Here is a 20,265-nt window from a genome sequence, read left to right on the forward strand (position 1 = left end):
TGTTGAATGTTTATTTGGCTCACCACTGGGAAATGATTCTGATTCTCTTTAAATAATAATACTAGTAATAAAGTATTACTAAATTTTGAATCTGGTGTCACTTTATGCATTTTAGAACACTTTTAGGCATGAAAAAAAAAACAAAGATTTACTAATAAATATGTAGATGAGCAAAAAATATATGCCTGGTTTCAGTCTTTCTTTTACTATATTTCTAGATGTACAATATTTTTTTCTGGGGACTATTCAATGTATCATACAGTTCTATTTTAAATTACAATATATGCTAAAAAATGGATGGACTTCACACTAAAACATACTCACAAGATAAATGAGGTTAATAAACACTGAAAGGCAAAGCCCTACAGAGGTTTCTTTTATACATCCTAATCTATGTGGGATATAGCACACATGCAAAAGCCTATCACTGTGACCTGCATTCACCCAGTGACTTTTTGGGTATATTCAAGGGACACAAAACCCCCTCTTGCTTTCCCCCTTCCTTGTTTCTTGCAATGCAGTGAAAAAAAAAAAAAAAAAAAAAAGAACAAAATCACCTAGTGTTAAATGGAGGAGCTGAAGCAAAGGTTTGGACCCTCATTTGGCAACAAAAATGGACTAGTGGCAGGTGCTGCTTAATGAATATGCCTGCCATTGATAACCACTGGGGCCCTAATCAGGTGAGAATATAGGATATAATTTTCAGAACAAATAAAATTATGTAATTTTTTTTTGTAAAACCAACAGAAGCAAGGGCATATCAGAATGATATTTTTTGTAACATGATATTCAAACCCAAGCAATTATAACTTAGAAATGTCACCAAAAAACTATATATAGTTGCTTATAATTCATCACACCTAGATACCTTGTATGACACTTATTCAGTACAGTAAAAACTTACAGATTATAGGATGGTATCATCAATTTGACATTTTGTATCTTTTCTGTTTAGCACCTGTAAAAATTAATATAGGTATTTCTGACAGTTCAGCTCACTGAAAAAAATAAAACAAATAAATAAAGGATGCTGCTACTTTTTTCACATACTACATCAAACCCTACAAGTGATTTTTTAATTTCTTGGATCTATTAAAGCGTCTCATTCTGTACGAATAGCAAGGCCATGATTAGTGATTATCTTATTGGCTTTTTTCCCTTTCATAGTTACTTTTCTAACGAATGACGTCATGTGATGTATCTCGGCCGTGGAGCATAAACACTACCCGCACTTGGGGCATGGATTTTTGTCCAGAGCAGGATACCATAGTTTAAGAAAATACCATCAACCCTAGGGGGGGAGTACGGAGTACCTATTACACTTGGGAAGTTATTCTTTATCCAGAACAGGAATGTTTTGACATAGTTTAATTATTATAATAATAATATGCACAGTTGATAGACTCTGAGCCTTGTTTCTTAGTCATTCAATAAGAATTACAGTTTACTCTGGTACGGAACCCCCTCCAGCTGACTGAGTGCTGTCTCCCCTGAGGTTGTACGATGGAATGGTCTTAAGTGAGAGGTCTCAGGCACTTTGACAGCGGGGGAACTTCTTCACTTTTATTCAGCTCACTGACACTGAACCCCGAGGTAAAGCACATTTACACACCGCCTCCGTTATTAGTAGTGTTTTATAAACATATACATACACCTGGCAGTGAGTGTTAAAGGGAATAAATCATAAAAAGCTCAGTGTATAGAAGGCTACGTTTAGCCGACTGGCCGCTGAGTGTGTCCAAATAACATTAGAGCTCAGATTTCACACTGAAACGACCGTTAATCTGACTTCACCGCGAGGATAACATCCCACGTTATACCTCTATTTCAGTGTAAATGTAGTCTTTATTATCCAGCTCATGCTCCAGCTCTGTAAACGAAACCGAAATGTCACTGCAGAGCAGCCGGATGCTAACCAGGCTAACTGACTAGGCCTCTGTACAGTTATATTCGTTAGCCCTGTTTTCAGTAACTAGAACACATTTTAAACCCTTAAGCTCGCGTTGAAACCTTCAGCTTCAGCCTTCATTCAGATCTAACCTTCCTAATTAACAGTATAACCGACCACATAATCTCCCCGTGGCTTTATATATCGCTAGTGATAGACCAGGACCACGGCGGACATTGGGAGGTATTACAAAAAACAGTATTTCTCATTTAGATAGATAAAGTAAACCCAAAGTTCATGACCGTCCAGTAGAAGTGTACTTAAGCTCTTTTATTATTGGACATGCTTAACTTTGGGAAAACAATTCTGATGTGTGGAACACCCCCTGGTTGTTGTTGTTGTTGACACTTGTCTTGTGGTCACTTTAATAAAACACTAACTCTACAATGATTTTTTTTGTCAACAGTCAAAAAATAAGGAGCTAAAGGATTAAAATCTCAGGAAACATTTTTGTGACTATCACCCTAAAGAGATTTTACTCAACTTACTTTCGAGTACAAGGGAAATAAAAACTTATGGCCACTTTCACATTTCAGCTATGTCCAAAATCAGCATAAACTGAATAGTTGTTTCAAAATGTGTATCACAGCCGACATGGACTAATGTGTCTGTACACTTGCAGCTCCTTGAAACAATTTTTAATTCCTCCTGAAAACTGATGAAATTAAAAACAATTTTTCATGTATAACTGCATGACTTTGTTATATATTAAAGTGAAGCAAAGCTAATGTGAAAAGCGATAAATAGATGCTTATTCTGTAAATATATTTTGGAATAGCGTAGACAGATTTATTGGTACACATAGAACAAATATAAATATAAATATGAATGGATTATAGTAATGTTTTAATAATTGTTTTCTTAATTTAGTATCACACATGTCTTATCTGGCATGAAAGTTATTTAAATGAAAAAAGTGGTCACCGCTGTTGGGCACCATTGTTTGTAACACACTGAACATGGTCCACTGAAAGCAAACGAGTGTGTTGTCTGAGGGGGTTAGAAAGAGAAGACAAGCATGCTTAAGGAAAAGGCTATAAGACAAGCAGCCTCATGTTCTTGTGAATCCAGTTTAAATATAAAGAAATTAAACGATGAAGCTTTCTAAGTAAGGAAAACACCATACTTGAAAAATGGCTGCTTTGCTGTGTCAGCTACAGGATGTCTTGAATCTGTGCAGTGCACAATGAAATCCCAAGTCTATCAAGATACTGTGAAGTATCTGAAAGCTCTGTCTCAGTCACAGGTCACGGGTCTTCCAACAGGATAATGCCACAAAACACACAATTAAAAGCGCTCAAGACTGACTAAGACCAGAACACTGGATTGTTCTGAAATGTTCTGTAAGCCCTGATCTGGATCCTGTCTTATCTATGGAAAGAGCTAAAACATGAAGTCTGTAGATGGCATTCTTTAAACCTGAGACAGGTTCAGAAGTCTCATTCAGGTTCAGAAGTCTCATTCGCTTAAAGTTGTGCAACAAAATATTAGATTAAATGTCTCATGGTTTTATTCATGCCTTCTTCATTTGGTTTCATTTATTTAAAAACCTGATTTGTATTCACTATGGAGTAAACAATGATGGATGCCAAGTTTAGTCAGTTTCAAGTTATTTCTGAGAAAACAAAGTTTTCAATGTTTTTCAATGTGTGTGTGTGTGTGTTTGTAGTCTCTTACTCTCTGGATCAGAAACATATAACACGAGAAACATAACACGCATAAATGAACTAGTTAATATATGTAAATGCTTGTCATTCATCTAGTGATTAGCTTGTCTTTCGTTAAAACTGTTCAGTGGGCTATTCATTCATCCAGCTGTGTCTGGGACTGTAAAAGTGAATAAGAAGCTTATGTTCCAAGACAGCTTCATATAAAATGTTTTAATAAACCACAGGCATTGTAGGGATAGCCTTCGGAAAGACCTGAGTATGTAGTGATGGTTCTGCTCATGTTTCTTCTGCATTGGGTTTAGTTCTGCTTCTGTGACATAAGAGGCTGAAAGTGTAGATCACAGGGCTGTCAATCATTCATACTCATTTCAAATTTGCAGTGCTAACACCAGGTTCAGCCATTTCTTTGTTCTGTTACATAGTTGTTAAACTGTATTTTATTATATTTGTGAATAGTCTGTTTTTTTCTTTATTAAACTGTATTATAGCATCACACTAACTTGTTTTAATATGTTGCACTGTGTTTCCCTGGATGACGATCTTATCTTTTGTAGCTTTGCTATATTTCAGAATTGACAGCTTCAGTATTGGGAGCTTAATAAAGGATTAATTACACTACAAGACCAAAAGTATTTTTGCAGATTTTCTAAATAGTGAATTTTTTTAAGGTGAGCCACACAAAACATTTTAAACTATGTGGAGTGAACGTAAGTGATCCATAATTTTTCCACCTTAAATAGTTGAACTTATTTGTTATCATATCCTCACAGCAATATTGTAACATGTACCAAAGGGTAGAGATTATTGCTGCAGCAAAGAGTGGACAGTTATTTTAACAGAATGCTAAGATTTTGGACATCTAGTGTAGCTGATCATTTTAGTCTTAACTTTATGCTTTCCTTTATTCAGGTACATAAAACATTATTTTTAGTATTTTTTTCTCCCTCTCCCTGCAGCTTGCGGTGGAATCCACACACAATGTCGTTAAAGCCGCGGGTGGTGGACTTTGATGAGACATGGAACAAGCTGCTGACGACCATAAGGGCCGTGGTGATGCTTGACTACGTGGAGAGAGCAACTTGGAACGATCGTTTCTCGTATCCTACATTAAATAGAAAACATGCTCCATGTGTCCAGACGTATCATATTTAGGCCACTGGGCTTTCAGTGTAATTGTTGCATTCTGACTTGCTAGTGCAAGGTAATTCTGTGACATGATTGACTGAAAACCTTATTAGGCATGCTTCAAGTGCATTAGTCTTAGTATATAAAATGTTGCAAGGGCATATTTTCATTATTTTCAAATTTTTGTTTGGGGTTTCAATTATGAAAAGTTATTTAAACCAATGTTAGATGAAGAATCTATTGTCAAACTTATCTGCACTTTTTAATCCATTTAATGTAAATTTTCCAGTTTCCCAAATTACACATATTTTAACTTTAACCCAGCCATCAGTGACATTTACGCATTGTGTGTTGCGTACCCAGAACCACTGGGTGAACGGCTATACACAGAGACTAAAATATTTCTGGAGAATCATGTTCGGCAGTTATATAAGGTATGTACGGTTGATGGGCTACAGTTGACCTGATGTTATACACTGTGAGCTTGGATCTAATTGTACTGGGTCTATATGTCTAATGCCCAAGATGGGTTAAGCTGAGGTGTGTCTCTATTTGCAGAAAGTGCTGGAGTCTGAGGAGAAAGTTCTGCTGATGTATCATAGATACTGGGAAGAATACAGTAAGGGTGCTGACTACATGGATTGCTTATACAGGTGGGTGTGCTTAAATGCAATTGTGTGCTTGAAAGTGTTTGCTTTTGCATTTTCCTATCATTTTTACTTCTTATTAAAGTGTTGAAATATATGATTCACCATGAACATGCTCATCCAGGTCTGTAGTTTGTTTACTAATACCTTGAATCTTTTAGCCTATTGTTAGATGGCGGGTTTCCTTGGAAATGAAGCCTTTTATCCTCAAGTCTTTTAGTAAATCCAGCCATTCCTCATCTTTTCAGAGTGCATAAAAGTGATTGGCTAATATTCATGTTGCATGCAAACCTGCAGTAACTGGAACTCAGTAGTTACATTTGAGCACCAACTCTCTGAATTGAATTTCAATTCAGATTTTTCCACTTTTGCCAGAATCGGCTATAAGAGGTACAATCATATTTCTAATACTGTGAGTCTGTTGTAATTCCTAAGGCATTTCACAAGTGTTTCAAGTCCATATGCTGTCCCATTTTTGAGGTTGACACATCAGATTTCATATTATTAGCTTAAAAGTTGTACAGATTGGAAAGAACCTCAGTGTATTTTTGTGTTTAAATAAGGCCTGGTGAGAAAGCATTACAACATGTTGTACCAACAAATTTGAAAAATGTAACCATTGTGTCTGTATCTTGTCTCATTGATATCTGTTTGTAAGTATTTGTGGGGAATCATCAAAGTTCAAAGATTAGAAAATAAAAATCTGAATATGCATCTTGGCAGTGGGATGAGCTTAAAAACCTACTGTCAATTTGAAGTTCAAACCCGAAGTGAGCAGTTTAAAATGTGTTTGCTGGCTGGTGACTGCAGAGGGAAATCAGATAACTAACATTTGGAGTAAACATAGCATGTGCGTAATCATTATTTAATAACTCATGAACATGGACATTTAATAACTCATGAACATGGACATTTAATAACTCATGAACATGGACATTTAATAACTCATGAACATGGACATTTAATAACTCATGAACATGGACAATTCCAGACTGGAATTGCCCTTTATTTCTGTTTTTTATTTGATTTCATGTCAAATGTTAATGCCTTGCAGACACATTCAAAGGTTAAGAGCAGTTCAGTATGCTGAAGTTCACAGTGCTGGGCTGTGGCAGTGTCACTGTCCTGCTGAGCTTGGCCGGCTGTGGAAATAAACAACTTACCGACAGTGGTTCATTGTAATGTTGTAATTGTTGCTTGTTTCTCATCTTTAATGTTCCACCCAGTGACTCCATTGAAATGTGCTACTATCTGTATGTAAGGAACCCACAGAAATATATGCACCAACAATTAATTATCTGATGTTGATCGTCTGACTGCTTTGCCCTAGGTATCTCAACACACAGTTTATAAAGAAAAACAAACTGACTGAAGCAGACCTGCAGTATGGCTATGGTGGGGTAGATATGAATGAACCACTGATGGAGATTGGAGAGGTAAACATTTCAATGGAAGTTCAGTTCCTAAACTGAAATGAATAAATATTTTACACAAATGTGTCACATGATGGTGTATGATTTTTAAGTCAATTATACAACTCTATAATTGCAAATATTCATAAATAAATGCTTGCTAACTAAAGGCTGTTTTACAGTGCAGAGAATTGATTTGAATCAACATTAATAATTATTTTAATAAAATGTAAATATGCTTTACACATTCAGCTTGCACTGGATATGTGGAGGAAGCTTATGATTGAGTCACTTCAAGCCATGCTGATCCGAATGCTTCTGAAAGAGATCAAAAAGTGAGTTGAACTTAAGTGAATAAAACAGTTATGTTTAAATAGATATGAACGTGTCCTTCAGCAGTACATTTTAGTAAGTTTTCTAACTTCTTAGAATTATTTTTTGTTTTGTTTTAATGGAAGCCCTGAACGTCAGAGGGTGCATTAAAAATGGCCAATTTGAACAACACATGTACAGAACACCATACATTTGTACACTTTACTGATAGCGATGATATTTTACTTATTTCTTCTTTGAATATAATTGTAAGGAGACACAGCCTTCTTTGGTTGAATGTCATTTGTGTCCCACAACGTTATATGTAATGTATTGTTGAATAAGAAGACAAACGTTTTAAGTAAACACACTTTGCAGGTACTTTTTTAAGTAAAAAAAAAAAGGACAGTGAGGAAAATATTAGCTTATTAATCATTTATTCACTCTCAGGCACACCTTACTTCGAAGGAAAAAAAATTGTGGAAGGAAAAATATATATTATGCTTTGACGGCTAAAATTGTACAAAGATGCTAGAAATATATTTTCTTTCAGTTGTTTTTGATGTGTATAACAGGCAGAAAAAAAAATAATGTGGAACTTAGTCTCAGGAACATACTTTAAACGTTTTGTATTAAGCTTGACCTTCAGGGCTTCCGTAAATTTCAGAATACCCCTAACCAACTCTAAATTTGGCATAGCAAAAATTTTAATTTTATTCAATGCTTTTTCTGTTTAGCGACCGGTGTGGTGAGGATCCGAATCAGAAAGTAATCCATGGGGTTATCAACTCCTTTGTTCATGTTGAACAGTACAAGAAAAAGTTTCCATTAAAGGTGGGTACCACAAAGAGTAGTGACAAGTTATAGTATTTGTTGTTGTCATTATCATTGTCTATTATGCCTAGTCTTAGACTGAATTGCACAAATCAGTGGTGGACCATCAATGGAAAATAGTTTATTATAGGCCTAAGCTTAATTTGTGTCTTTGTGTCTATGTTTCTGGATTAATTTAATACTTTTAGGTTAAAGATTATAGCTTTTATTAAGAGCTCTCTAGGTCAATTTAAAACAAATAAAAGCAAAATAGCATGCCAGTATGTTCTGCTGTAGTATTTTTGAAAATCTACAGATGTTTCATGTCTGTTACATTGCAATCACACCCTTTATTTTACATTCTAGTTTTATCAAGAGATTTTTGAAGGGCCATTTCTCACAAAAACAGGCGAGTATTACAAGCAAGAAGCCTCCAACCTACTGCAAGAGTCCAATTGTTCTCAGTATATGGAAAAGGTAAGATGATGTCTGCAATGTAGGACTATTGGCATGTATACTGAGTCTTTTTATTTTTGTTTCCGGACTGACCCCTGTGAATCACTTCATTCATGTTGTTGACGTTACGTTAATTCTTTTCTGGTTAAAAACAGTTGTAGTGAGTTCAACCTGCATTTCTGCAAGCACACATTTTAATCATCATGATACTTTGCAGCTGGTCTGGGTTATTTACCTGATTGTAATCCAAATATTATTTTTCCTGTAAGACATCCTGGCACATCTGGTACAATAGTCTAACTGGTTGGAAAATTTCCCAGTAATTACATACTTGTTTAATTCGTGCATATGTGTCAGATTCAATCTTTCAGTGTGCATTACAACATACTGCTTGTTGTGTTTTAAATAAAGGTTTGTGTCATATTTCAGCTGTTATGCTGTTGAATCTTGTAATCAAACACAGACATGCTGGTGTGGAAGCTTGTAATCTCTCCATAAATTTCTTTTTGCTGGAAAGTGAGATAGGGCCACTCTGGGATTCAGTGGAAATTCCACTTAAATGTAGATGTTTTCCTGGACTGCTGATTGTTGATATACTCAAAACACTTGGCATTATGATTTCTGTTACATGTTTTATTTACTATTCATTTTGGTTTAAATGTCATCTGATTAGACACAGGTCCTTAAGGTTTGGTGAATCCAATTGTGTATCAAATAAAAGCTTAATTCTGTTTAGTATACCTGTGGGGCTTTGATCGGCCTACTTGAGAAAGAAAAGGATTTTCCACGTGGTTGAATAAGCCCTAAGCTCTTTGTCATGATTATTGTATATGCGTGTCTCTCTTCCCAGAATCACTTGGAATAGCTTCATTCAGATTACATTGGTAAAAATGGTGCTAAGATTTTTTTTAAAGATTTTGTGCAGCTGGAATGATTTTAATGAATACTGAATAAATGAATGAAATCATTAAATATCATGTTGGTTGTAAGTTACTAATTATGTAGAATTAGATCCAGAAGCAGTTAAAATGAAAACGTTGTGTCTTGGCATGTCTCCATAGCCTCCTCCATGTCTCTACTGGTTAATGATTCGTGTCTGTTGTTTTCTGGTTGAAGGTTTTAGGGCGGTTGAAAGATGAAGAGGTGCGATGTCGGAAGTACCTGCACCCAAGCTCCTATGCCAAAGTCATTCACGAATGCCAGCAGAGGATGGTGGCCGACCACCTGCAGTTTCTACACGGAGAGTGCCAGAACATCGTCAGACAAGAGAAGAGAGATGGTGTGTGCACTTTTCATTTACTGCCATAATATATTTACACAAGGCGATAAATGTGATTTAATGCTCTGTTAACTGTATTTACTTGCACACCAGTCTTTGTTCGTTAATTTGTAAACAGGAATTTTCCAGCTTTTAGGGACACTTGATATTAGCTGGAATAATTAAGATACATGGGCAAATAAGCATTTTAATTGCTTTTATGTTGCAATGCATTTTTTGCTACGGTTTAGCTTCTGCAGTATCACATATGTGATTACAGCTTTATGACACTTGAACAAAAACTATACAAACAGTATTATCTGACACTACTAAAAGAAAGGCTTGTAATGTCAATAATTGTGTTACTATTGCAGGAATGCCTTTATGTCAGGTGCAGGGAGCCTGGCAGTGTGATTTTTTTAAAAAGGAAGGAAAGTCATTTGTGGTTAAAGTTATTTATGTGTTTCATGTTAAAGTTCATTCTGGCTTGCATATAAACTTTAAACTAACTGTAAATATCTGTAAAACTGTAAATTTAATATATTAAAAGGCGTTTTTGAGAGAGAGAGAGAGAGAGAGAGAGAGAGAGAGAGAGAGAGAGAGAAATTGAATTGGGCTAATATTTGCTTGTGAACATTTTTAATGTTATTGTTAGTACAGTGACAGTAAACTCCACACTATCATTAGCTTCATATCAAAAACAGGTTTTCACACATACTGTTTTTTCCTCCTTGGTAACTGTAGATAAAATCCAATGACTGTAAATTTCCTCTCTATTACCTAATACGAATGTGAATCAATAGAAAAAAAGAGAAACAAGGACAGAGAAATTGTTGCTGTGACGCCAAAGATCGCAGATTAACATTGGTGGTTTTCCAAAGTCTGAGCACATAACATTAAATGACAAGCCAACTATGGTAAACAGTCTGAACCTGGGGACCATCAGCTATTCTTTGCCAGAAGAATACTGTGTAATTGTACACAAGTGTGAAGGAATGGAGAAAATGAACTAGGCAAGTTGTAATTAGGAAAGATAAGGGACTAAATTATACAAGCAGGAAAGTTTGGGCACACCTAGTCTGATCTAGGTTTGCCTGATTGATAATCCTGATTGATCTTTCAAAAGAAGATAATTCAGTATATCTGCTACAGGGACACGCCACTCCAAAATTCAATTTTACAATTACTGTTTTTGTTAAGTTTTACACTTAAAAGTGGAATGTGCCCACATATTTTTCTTCATTATGTTTACCCAGCAAATAAAAATTGTGTATTAACATTTGCAGGCATGTGCACCCCAGGAAGAGGGTGATAACTTACTTTCCTTTTAAAAAATTATTAAACATATAATTAGATTGCCAGTGTCTAAACTTTTCAATATGAATGTTATTTGTCAAACATAAAAACAAAAAAGGCAGTTACTCACAGTCTATTGAATGCTATTCACTGGCCGTTCTGAATGAGTTCTCCGTGTCTGAAGGCATTCAGTAGCAGAGGGGTGTTGTAGAGATAATGAAAGGATAATGATTCAGAGTGGGCGTGTGTATAACTACTCTTTCAAACCATGATTCTCTGCCATGGTATTTCCAAATGTGACGGTGACTGTGAACCAGCATTTATTCTGAACAGTGAGATTGTGTCAGAATACAAAGCCCTGTTTTTCACTACTGAATATGGAGATTTAATGTGGCTTGTGCTGGCTCGTTTTCAGACATGGCAAACATGTACACGCTGCTGCGGGCTGTCTCCAACGGCTTACCTCACATGATACAGGAGCTGCAGGTGCACATTCATGATGAGGGGCTCCGAGCCACCAGTAACCTCTCTCAGGAAAATGTGAGTTTGTGTATAAATTAATACAAATTCATTTTTTTTCTTTGGTTGCATATATTCGGTGGGAACTCTAATTAATGCAATAGATACACATCATAATAAATTTGTTACATTTCTTAACAGGAATTGAAGTGTAAGTATCCATATTTATTTTTATTTGAATTTAATAAAGTAATTGATCTTAAGAAATTACACAATCGCAGGGAAGACCTACAGCATTCTAGCACAGCTGCTGGTCGCCTGGGAAAACCAGGCTAATTGGTATGTTACTTTGAATAGATGTTGGGTAATTTGGTCTTGGAACAATTGATTGTTTTCTGTGACATTATTACTAAAGAAAGGTTTATGTGTTCTTTTCTGATTTGGTTTCACTGGTACTTTAAAACGCTTTTACTGTTATCTGTCTTTGCTGCAGATGCCAACCCAATTTGTGGAGTCTGTGTTGGAGGTCCATAGTAAATTTGTCCAGTTGATCAATACAGTGTTGAATGGGGACCAACACTTCATGAGCGCACTTGACAAGGTACATTCTACATTATTTCAAATAGGAAAAGGATAAAAGAAAAGATAATGGTATTTATTGTTCTTTATTGAAACTGCTAAGATAAATCTTATACAGGCAATCAGAGTACTAGTTTTATAGCATTTTTTACAAGATGACTTGTGTTTAATATGTTACAACTGGTTAATCCTGTCTGTGTGGGTGCTTAAATGAGCATACATTGAATTTTGATACATCAAATGATGTATAGGTACTAACAATATTTAATTAACTATATATATAATTTTAGTCCAGCAGGTGGCATCATAGGGTTGTGGCTTAAGTTGTCTGAGGCATGTAGAAACATTACAATTAATTATGAGTTCATTTTATGTTTCTGTTCCAGGCTTTGACTTCAGTAGTAAACTACAGAGAGCCCAAATCCATCTGTAAAGCGCCTGAACTGGTGCGTGTGTCGCTTGTACATTTTAGAAGAGAATAATATGCTTTGTTATGAAACATGATTTTCATAGTGTGTGCTGCACTTATGGGTGTATGTGTTTGTGTTTTTGTGATCTCTTTGTCACTCTTTTGTGCGGGAACAGCTTGCCAAGTATTGTGACAATCTGCTGAAGAAATCAGCAAAGGGGATGACGGAGAATGAGGTGGAGGATAAGCTGACTAGCTTTATTACTGTTTTCAAGTACATTGATGATAAAGACGTCTTTCAAAAGGTATGTTCAGCAGGAAAGATGACTCAGCACTAGGAGTGGGTAATTAGGGCAGAAATATAATATCACAAAGACCCTTTCAATATGTGCCATGAGATATTACATAGAGTTATTCTGTTTGTGTAGTCTAATCACTTATTCTGATTTATAGCAGGGTTTTTTTCTTTACTTTTTATTGAAACAGAGTGACGTTTATCAGAATAATTATCACATTGCCTACACATACTGGCCAAATCTGAATGATTATTAATATTTATTAATATTTAATAAATATATTAATGTCATTAATATTTAATTATTTTTCTCATACTTATTGGTTTTACACCTCAGCAAGTAACTAATCTTCTGTTTCAGTTTTATGCAAGAATGCTTGCTAAGAGATTAATACACGGCCTGTCATTATCCATGGACTCTGAGGAAGCTATGATCAACAAACTAAAGGTAAGGCAGCAGTCTTGTCTCAGACTGGGTCTCTTTGAAGTGGTGAAAAATACTGCACTCTGACTATAAAGGTTGTGCACAGATGTGACTCAGTGGTAATCACCAGTCCTCCCACTGCTACACACCAGCTGTCATTACGTCTAATCAGCTGCAGAAATGAAAGGCCTCTTCTGATGAATGTGTGCAAGCTGTGTTTTATTTTTTTTTTTTAGTTTGCTTCTTTTTCCTTCCTCACTTAATCGGTTCTTTACTTTGCAGCAAGCATGTGGCTATGAGTTCACAAGCAAACTACACAGAATGTACACAGACATGAGTGTTAGTGCCGACCTCAACAACAAATTCAACAACTTCATCAAAACCCAGGAGATAGTGGTGGATCTGGGCATCAGTTTTCAGATCTATGTGTTACAGGTGAGAGAAAGAGAGGTGACACACAAGCATCTACAGCTAGAGGGAAGTTATTGTTTGAAATGTGTTCAACAAGCGTAAAGTACAGATAATTTGACATGCATTACACCTGACATGACTTTTCCAAAGAATGACAAATTCAGACAGGTTTAAATCCAAAGATTCAGTTTTGAGAGACATGAGGGGATTTTCAAAAATAAGAGAGAGAGTGTGTGTGTGTGTGTACATTTACATTTTGCAGGCGGGAGCATGGCCTCTTACCCAGGTCCCCTCCTCTACATTTGCCATCCCTCAGGAATTGGAGAAAAGTGTACAGATGGTGAGTTCTCATAGGCAGCAAAAATAATGTGCTGTCCATAATTGTTGAGGATCAGTAAAAAACAAAGTTATCTTTAAAGATGAGTTCATACGTGGTCCTCTTTACAGAGTACATATTCACTTATGGTGATGTCTCTTTTCTTACAGTTTGAGTTATTTTATAATCAGCATTTCAGCGGGAGGAAGTTGACCTGGCTACACTACCTTTGCACAGGTGAACAGTCCATGCATAGACATCAACTAGTACAGTGCATCAGAAAGATGGCATTATTTAGTATATCATGATTAGAGCATGAAGTACACTAAACGTCTGTCCCAAAAACTTGTGAGCTGTCTAGATAGAGGGCATTTTGTGTCTGGAGTGTGTGCACTCCAGACACATAGACTGTCCCAATTCTTATATACCTTAAATATGCTGCCTATTGAGATAACTTAATCAGGATAAATTTCAAAGCAGCATTGAACTGTTCTTCAGCCACTGAGGCAATCCCTGAGTGCATCGCAGGCACAAATCTAGTTCCCTCTTTATCCAGAGCAATAAATAAATAAGTAAATAAAAATGTGATAATAAATAATAAAAAAAAAGAAGCAGAATGCATCATGTTGACACTAGAAGCTGAGGAAGTAAACACCAGTTGCATGCAGTGGGCAGAAACAAGCCGTGACACAATTGCTCTCTAGAGTATCTCAATACAAACCTGCCTTATGATGATTGACTTTAGTTAGAATGCTGCCTACTTAAAGAACTGCCTACGTAGTCAGTGCCTATTAAGGCCGCTCACAAGGTTTTGGGAACTTAAATGGCCTTTAAGTTTCAGCTGGACCTTTGCTTACTTAATTGTAAAAACAAATTAAACATCTTCACTTTCGTTTTATCTTTCTTTTTCATTCTTGTTTTCACTCCATTTAATTCCACTGAATATCCACAACTGATGTCTTTGCTTTGCTACGTTTAATCTCGTCTTTGCGCTCCTCACATAAACGTGTGTACAGCTCTGTAATAGGGGAGACTTATATTAGTCCTGTGTTGTGATTGGAGAAATTCGGATGAGAAGGAAAACTTTAAAGTGCCTGCTATCTACGGAAGACAATGATGTGCTAATGTACTCATACATTTAATACATAATATATAATATATATTATATAATAACTTTATAGAAGCACCATGCTTACTGATAAGGCATCAGTTTAAATATATAATTATCTTAGGTGCCTAAGACATCTGCACAGTACTCTGTGTGTGTTTATATATATATATATATATATATATAATTTTTTTCCCTTGAAAATTCATATATCTACTTTAAATAACATTTAAAACCAAAACAGAATATCACCTTAAGACATTTTCTTAATACCTAACACACCCCAGACAACTAATGCCTGAAGTCTTGCAGAACTTTTCACTGAATAGAGACAGGTTCCTCTAGGTATATTAGGCTTCTAGACTATTATAGACCTTTGTGGATAAAGTCTCTGAGCTGAGTGTAGGCAGTGATCTGTGTTGAATGTAATTAGCAGGCTGTGCAGGGTAATGCTTGGAAGCTGGTCAAATAAGAAAGACTGATGATCTAATCTACCTTCATTCACTATGTCTGCACAAAGCAACCCAACCTGCAACTAGAGAATGACACAACAAGCTGTGGTGAAATACATAAGGCTTCAACAATGTGGAACTGCTGGCCAATAGATTAACTTATAATTGAACACAGTTTGGCTAATATAGAGGTCAACAACAGTCTGACTGGCTGACAAGGCTAAGACATGCCTTAATAAAGAGAAGAAACACTTTCGTGACTGCTTTATCATTACATAAAATATTGTGTGCACTTTTATTGATGTAGTAATGTCATTCCTAAAGGCATGGGATTCAAACATGATTAGAATGATTTATATTTACTAATTTATCTATATACAGAGGTCAGCCATATGTCTTGCAGCATAAAAACATATGCAGTCCTACACTAGCACAGAAGGCAAAAGCCCATACACAAACATTTGTTGTTACATCTTTTGAGACTGTGGTATTTGTTGTTGTTTTTTTGTTTGTGTGTGTTTCTTTTTTCAATGGGCCTTATGTAACATTTTTGACAGCAGGGTCTTTGATGAGTGCCATTTCAGTGGAAGTGCTATTGTTGACTCATTCTTTAGAAATGTAACAAGGATTTTCTGCAAACATTAAAGCAGTTGATAACATCAGGCAAAACTGCTTAAGGCAATGTTATCACTTCCCTATGATGCTATTTTTTTGCAAATATCCCAATGTGTATATTTTCATAAAACATCATTAATATGGAAAATATTTAAAGACATTCTGGTGATATTTAATTTCATGTTTTACTCTTTTATTTACTCATTTATTTATACACTTGCAGGTGAGGTGAAGATGAACTACTTGTCAAAGCCCTATGTGGCTATGGTCACTACCTATCAAATGGCAGTGCTGCTGGCCTTCAATAACAGTGAAACTGTGGGATATAAAGAGCTGCAGGACAGCACACAGATGAGTGAGAAGGAGCTGCAGAAGACCATCAAGTCCCTGCTAGATGTCAAGATGATCAATCACGACTCACAGAAAGTAAGCTAGCATAGAACCCAATACGATTTATTTGTGTCATTGGACTTAGCCAGTTAAATTAATTGGTTGTAATTATCATGGATAAAAATTGGACCCATTTCATACATATTCCCAACGTTCATTTTAGGACATTAGTTCATTTTATGTGGTTTTTAACATGGATTTCTTTTTACATCTAGGAGGAAATTGAGACTGAATCTACATTTTCACTAAATATGAGTTTCACTAGTAAAAGGACCAAGTTTAAGATCACTACGTCAATGCAGAGGGACACACCGCAGGTACGATACAGTGCTTAAGATATATAGTATGTAATCTGTTTTAATCACATTTAACAGTGTTAATGGTAGGAAATGTATGTTCATCGGAACATTGTGGGCTGTAACTATGAATCCTGAAATATCAATCTAATGTAAATGTCAGTAAAAATCAAATCTTTCTTATTGGTGTTTGTGTAGTCAAATTAAGCCTGTTTTATGACTGTATTTTTGTATGTCTGGATTAGGAATTGGAACAGACGAGGAGCGCTGTGGATGAAGACAGAAAAATGTATTTACAGGCTGCTATTGTGAGGATTATGAAAGCCAGGAAAGTTCTGAGACACAATGCCCTCATACAAGAAGTGAGTCTTTATTTCTAATTGTTTTGATTAACTTTTGCATGTATCAAGGGACTTGGTGTGTGTTTATATTATGTTTATGGGGAATACAGAAGAAAACTGAAAAAAAAAACACATAGAATGAGTGCTTTTGTTTACATAGGATTAATCAATGAAAGAAACCATTTTATTTAGCCTTCATATGGTTTATCATCTCTTCAACTACCTCACATTTTTCAGACATTCTTATACACAAACCCAGAGTCTTGCCCAAGTTGTGACAGCTTCACTGTCCTGGTGGTGGTGGCTCTAATTTGAACAATGTAATATTGTGTACATTTTTTAATACAATTACTTTTATTGCTTTTTTTACTGTGAGGTTTGGCCCTGAGGTTATTTTATCGAGTGTCTTTAAGCTGAATTCCTTCAGAGTGAGATATGACTGCTCTGAAAGGGCTTCAGTGAGAGACTATATTGTGGTCCACTGTCACAACATGCCTTTTAAACAAATTACATCTATAGGGTCATATAGTAAGTCCTACATTACTGTACAAAAGTCAACCAGCTGAGAAAACATGTATTATTCATAAACAATCCCCACTAACATCAGAATAAATACCAGTAAATACTAATAAGTCTATGTATATGTTTAAAAGGCAGTTTGCCACTTGTTTGAAGCTTTTCTTCAGAGAGCTGGACCTCACATTACTTTCCCCTCAGAGTATCCTATAGGTATTGCTTTTGGAATAAATAAAGCCTACTGAGTTTTATGCTGCACAAATTTGAATGTGTTAATTTTAAGTGGTTTTCATTTACATCTGAATGTTTGATAACTGTATGACACAAACATGTTTTACACAAATTATTTAAGGTTTAACCGTTTTGCAACTTCTCCTATGTTTTCCTGAAAATAGCAGTTGCTCATTAATTACCATTAGAAAGCATTATATGATATAAATTATAATAATGATACTACCATATCATGTATCCTTTTATTCTCAGTATACCTGAGATTAAATCCTGTTCCTGTGTGAGCCAGAAAGCTAACTCATTTATTTTGATTTCTTTCCTCCCCCTCAGGTGATCAATCAGTCAAAAGCTCGATTCAACCCCAGTATCAGCATGATCAAGAAGTGCATCGAGGTGCTTATCGACAAGCAGTACATAGAGCGAAGCCAGACGTCTGCGGATGAGTACAGCTACGTCGCCTAAACGAAACGTCACTCAGCGGTCGGACCGCAAAACCATGTCTTTATTTTTGGCTGTGGCTGGCTCTGGCTCTCTCCCTATGGGACGAAGCGGGACTGTGCCTCCGTCTTATAAGGGGGAGGAGCCTTCAAGTAACCAGGCAGCAGCCATCAACACCCCCACCACCCCTCCAGCCCACCCTTTCTGATTTTATGCTGTTTACAACATCACCAGTGCCACGCCAAGTGCGTCAAATGAAAACAAAAGAGAAAAATGCCTATAGCTATTCAACTGAGAGCTGATAATACATTTTAGACGATATAATCGTAACCAGAGAAACCAAGGGAGCGGACGGATATACTGAGTTGTGTCAGAGTTTTAAAAAGTGTCTGAGGAAAACAACCATGCTTTCTTTTCTCACGTTTGCAGTTGTTGTGTGTTTTTCTTTTTTAATGTATCAGAGTAAGAGGACAAAATATTGTAATAAAACCGTTATACTGATAATTGTATTTACTTTGAAAATGTAAAGAAGTAAACAAATAAGAGGTAACAAACATGAATCTGCTGCTTGTCAAATAAATAAATCTAAGAAAAAAAAACTTTTGGTAGATATTATATAGTAAATACCTGAGAGATTTGATTGTTCTGAAAGAGTAGTCTAAATCAGAGCACTTTTTTTTCTATGTAGGGAACAATGACAAAATCTCAGGTAGATGTTTTATGGTTAAACGATTCTCTTCAAGCCCAAGCACAGTTCCATAGCTTCAGTTGTTGCTACCTCTTGGCTGAGGAACTTCTTTAAATAGGATCCACATGAGCATTTCTGATCAGCTCCACATTTCCACTGTGTTTGCATCATCAGCAAAGCATGTTGTGTGTACTCTGAAGCAATATACTGTCATCTCATTTAAGGCACTAAGTTTTGTGGTTTCGATGATGTCATTTCAATTTACCCAGGGGAAAAAGATAAACATTTGTACATGAAGCAAGTCTTGCTGAACAGGTTCTGCAACTTACCACTAGGGGGCAGAGTAAAGTAACTACAATCCCATGGGGGGCAAAAAAGCAGGTATAATCGGAGAACGTTCAAGAGACAAATCGTTGTAAGTATTCATAAAGCGTATGTTTTAATTTGGTCAGTGATTAAATCGTTGTAAGGCAGAATACTGGTACCTGCACCGCAGAGGTGTCACTTACAAAACCGACCACATATTTATTGCATAATATGCTTTTAGCGATGTTCATTAGAAAAACGGGTCCATCAGGGCAGGTGTACTGTATTTAAATATGTAATACTGTATTTTATTATTTTTTGCATATTACTGCAAATAATATACTGTTGTCCTGGTCACATTACTGTTCATTTGATTTAGGGATCTGCTGCTAATCATATTTCAGATTTTTTAAAAGTGACCCGTAGGCAAAACTGATGCTGGAACAGCTGTTGTTGAGCACCAGTCTTGAACACTAGAGCAAAAAAAAAAAAGATTTTTTTTGGAAGACTTTCAACACATTGTGCTTGTTCAGACACGTTAGGTTTCATAATGTGTCAGTTCTTGACCAGAGGTTTCTTTTTCCACTGATTCACAGCATGTATAGTGGAATTACAAGCTTCTCCTAATAGTCATATTATAGTCATATTCCTTTATGATACACAACAGGGCCAAATACCTATTCATCATTTTGAAATGAAGGAAAATATTGTAGATGTACCTCTTTCCTGCAAGGACAGCTTCTACAGTGCTGAGAAGATGTTGGAACAGTACTGTGCATTTGAAGGCATTCAGCAATAAGAGCTTTAGTGAGGTCAGATGTTGGATCCCGTATTACAAACTTTACTCCAGCTCCTCCAGCTCATCCCAAAGGTATTGGATGGTGCTCCAGAGCATAGAATGCATTTCCACTGCTCCACAGGCTGGATGGCTTTTTGGTTTTGAGCACTGTGGCATTAAGCTTATATATGCATTTGCTTCAAAGCCCCATCCACACATTTTGTTTCGTTCTGTTCTGAGGTTATAGAAACTGTGTGCTCAGTTGAACATGTGTGA

At 36.0% G+C, this 20,265-nt stretch overlaps 1 protein-coding gene across 1 annotated transcript; it reads left to right on the plus strand.

Moving 5' to 3' along the window:
* The first annotated feature begins 1,452 nt into the window (after window positions 1-1,452).
* cul2 (cullin 2) lies at window positions 1,453-18,808 on the plus strand. Its single transcript, XM_066682817.1, has 21 exons — window positions 1,453-1,593; window positions 4,575-4,715; window positions 5,075-5,177; window positions 5,302-5,396; window positions 6,721-6,826; window positions 7,055-7,137; window positions 7,852-7,948; window positions 8,294-8,404; window positions 9,500-9,662; window positions 11,353-11,477; window positions 11,890-11,997; window positions 12,362-12,421; window positions 12,561-12,689; window positions 13,041-13,127; window positions 13,386-13,538; window positions 13,777-13,854; window positions 14,001-14,067; window positions 16,229-16,431; window positions 16,611-16,712; window positions 16,937-17,053; window positions 18,110-18,808. The coding sequence occupies exons 2-21, from the start codon at window positions 4,597-4,599 to the stop codon at window positions 18,239-18,241; spliced, it is 2,238 nt and encodes a 745-aa protein (XP_066538914.1). The 5' UTR covers window positions 1,453-1,593; window positions 4,575-4,596; the 3' UTR covers window positions 18,242-18,808.
* The last annotated feature ends 1,457 nt before the right edge of the window (window positions 18,809-20,265 follow it).

This window comes from Hoplias malabaricus, chromosome 10 (genome assembly GCF_029633855.1).
Source record: "Hoplias malabaricus isolate fHopMal1 chromosome 10, fHopMal1.hap1, whole genome shotgun sequence".
Lineage (NCBI taxonomy): Eukaryota > Metazoa > Chordata > Actinopteri > Characiformes > Erythrinidae > Hoplias > Hoplias malabaricus.

Coding starts and splice junctions, on each gene's coding strand:
- cul2 (XM_066682817.1), top strand. CDS start 4,597: ATGTCGTTAAAGCCGCGGGTGGTGGACTTTGATGAGACATGGAACAAG. Junction 12,422..12,560: donor TCTGTAAAGCGCCTGAACTG/GTGCGTGTGTCG, acceptor GTGCGGGAACAG/CTTGCCAAGTATTGTGACAA. Junction 13,855..14,000: donor TGGAGAAAAGTGTACAGATG/GTGAGTTCTCAT, acceptor CTTTTCTTACAG/TTTGAGTTATTTTATAATCA.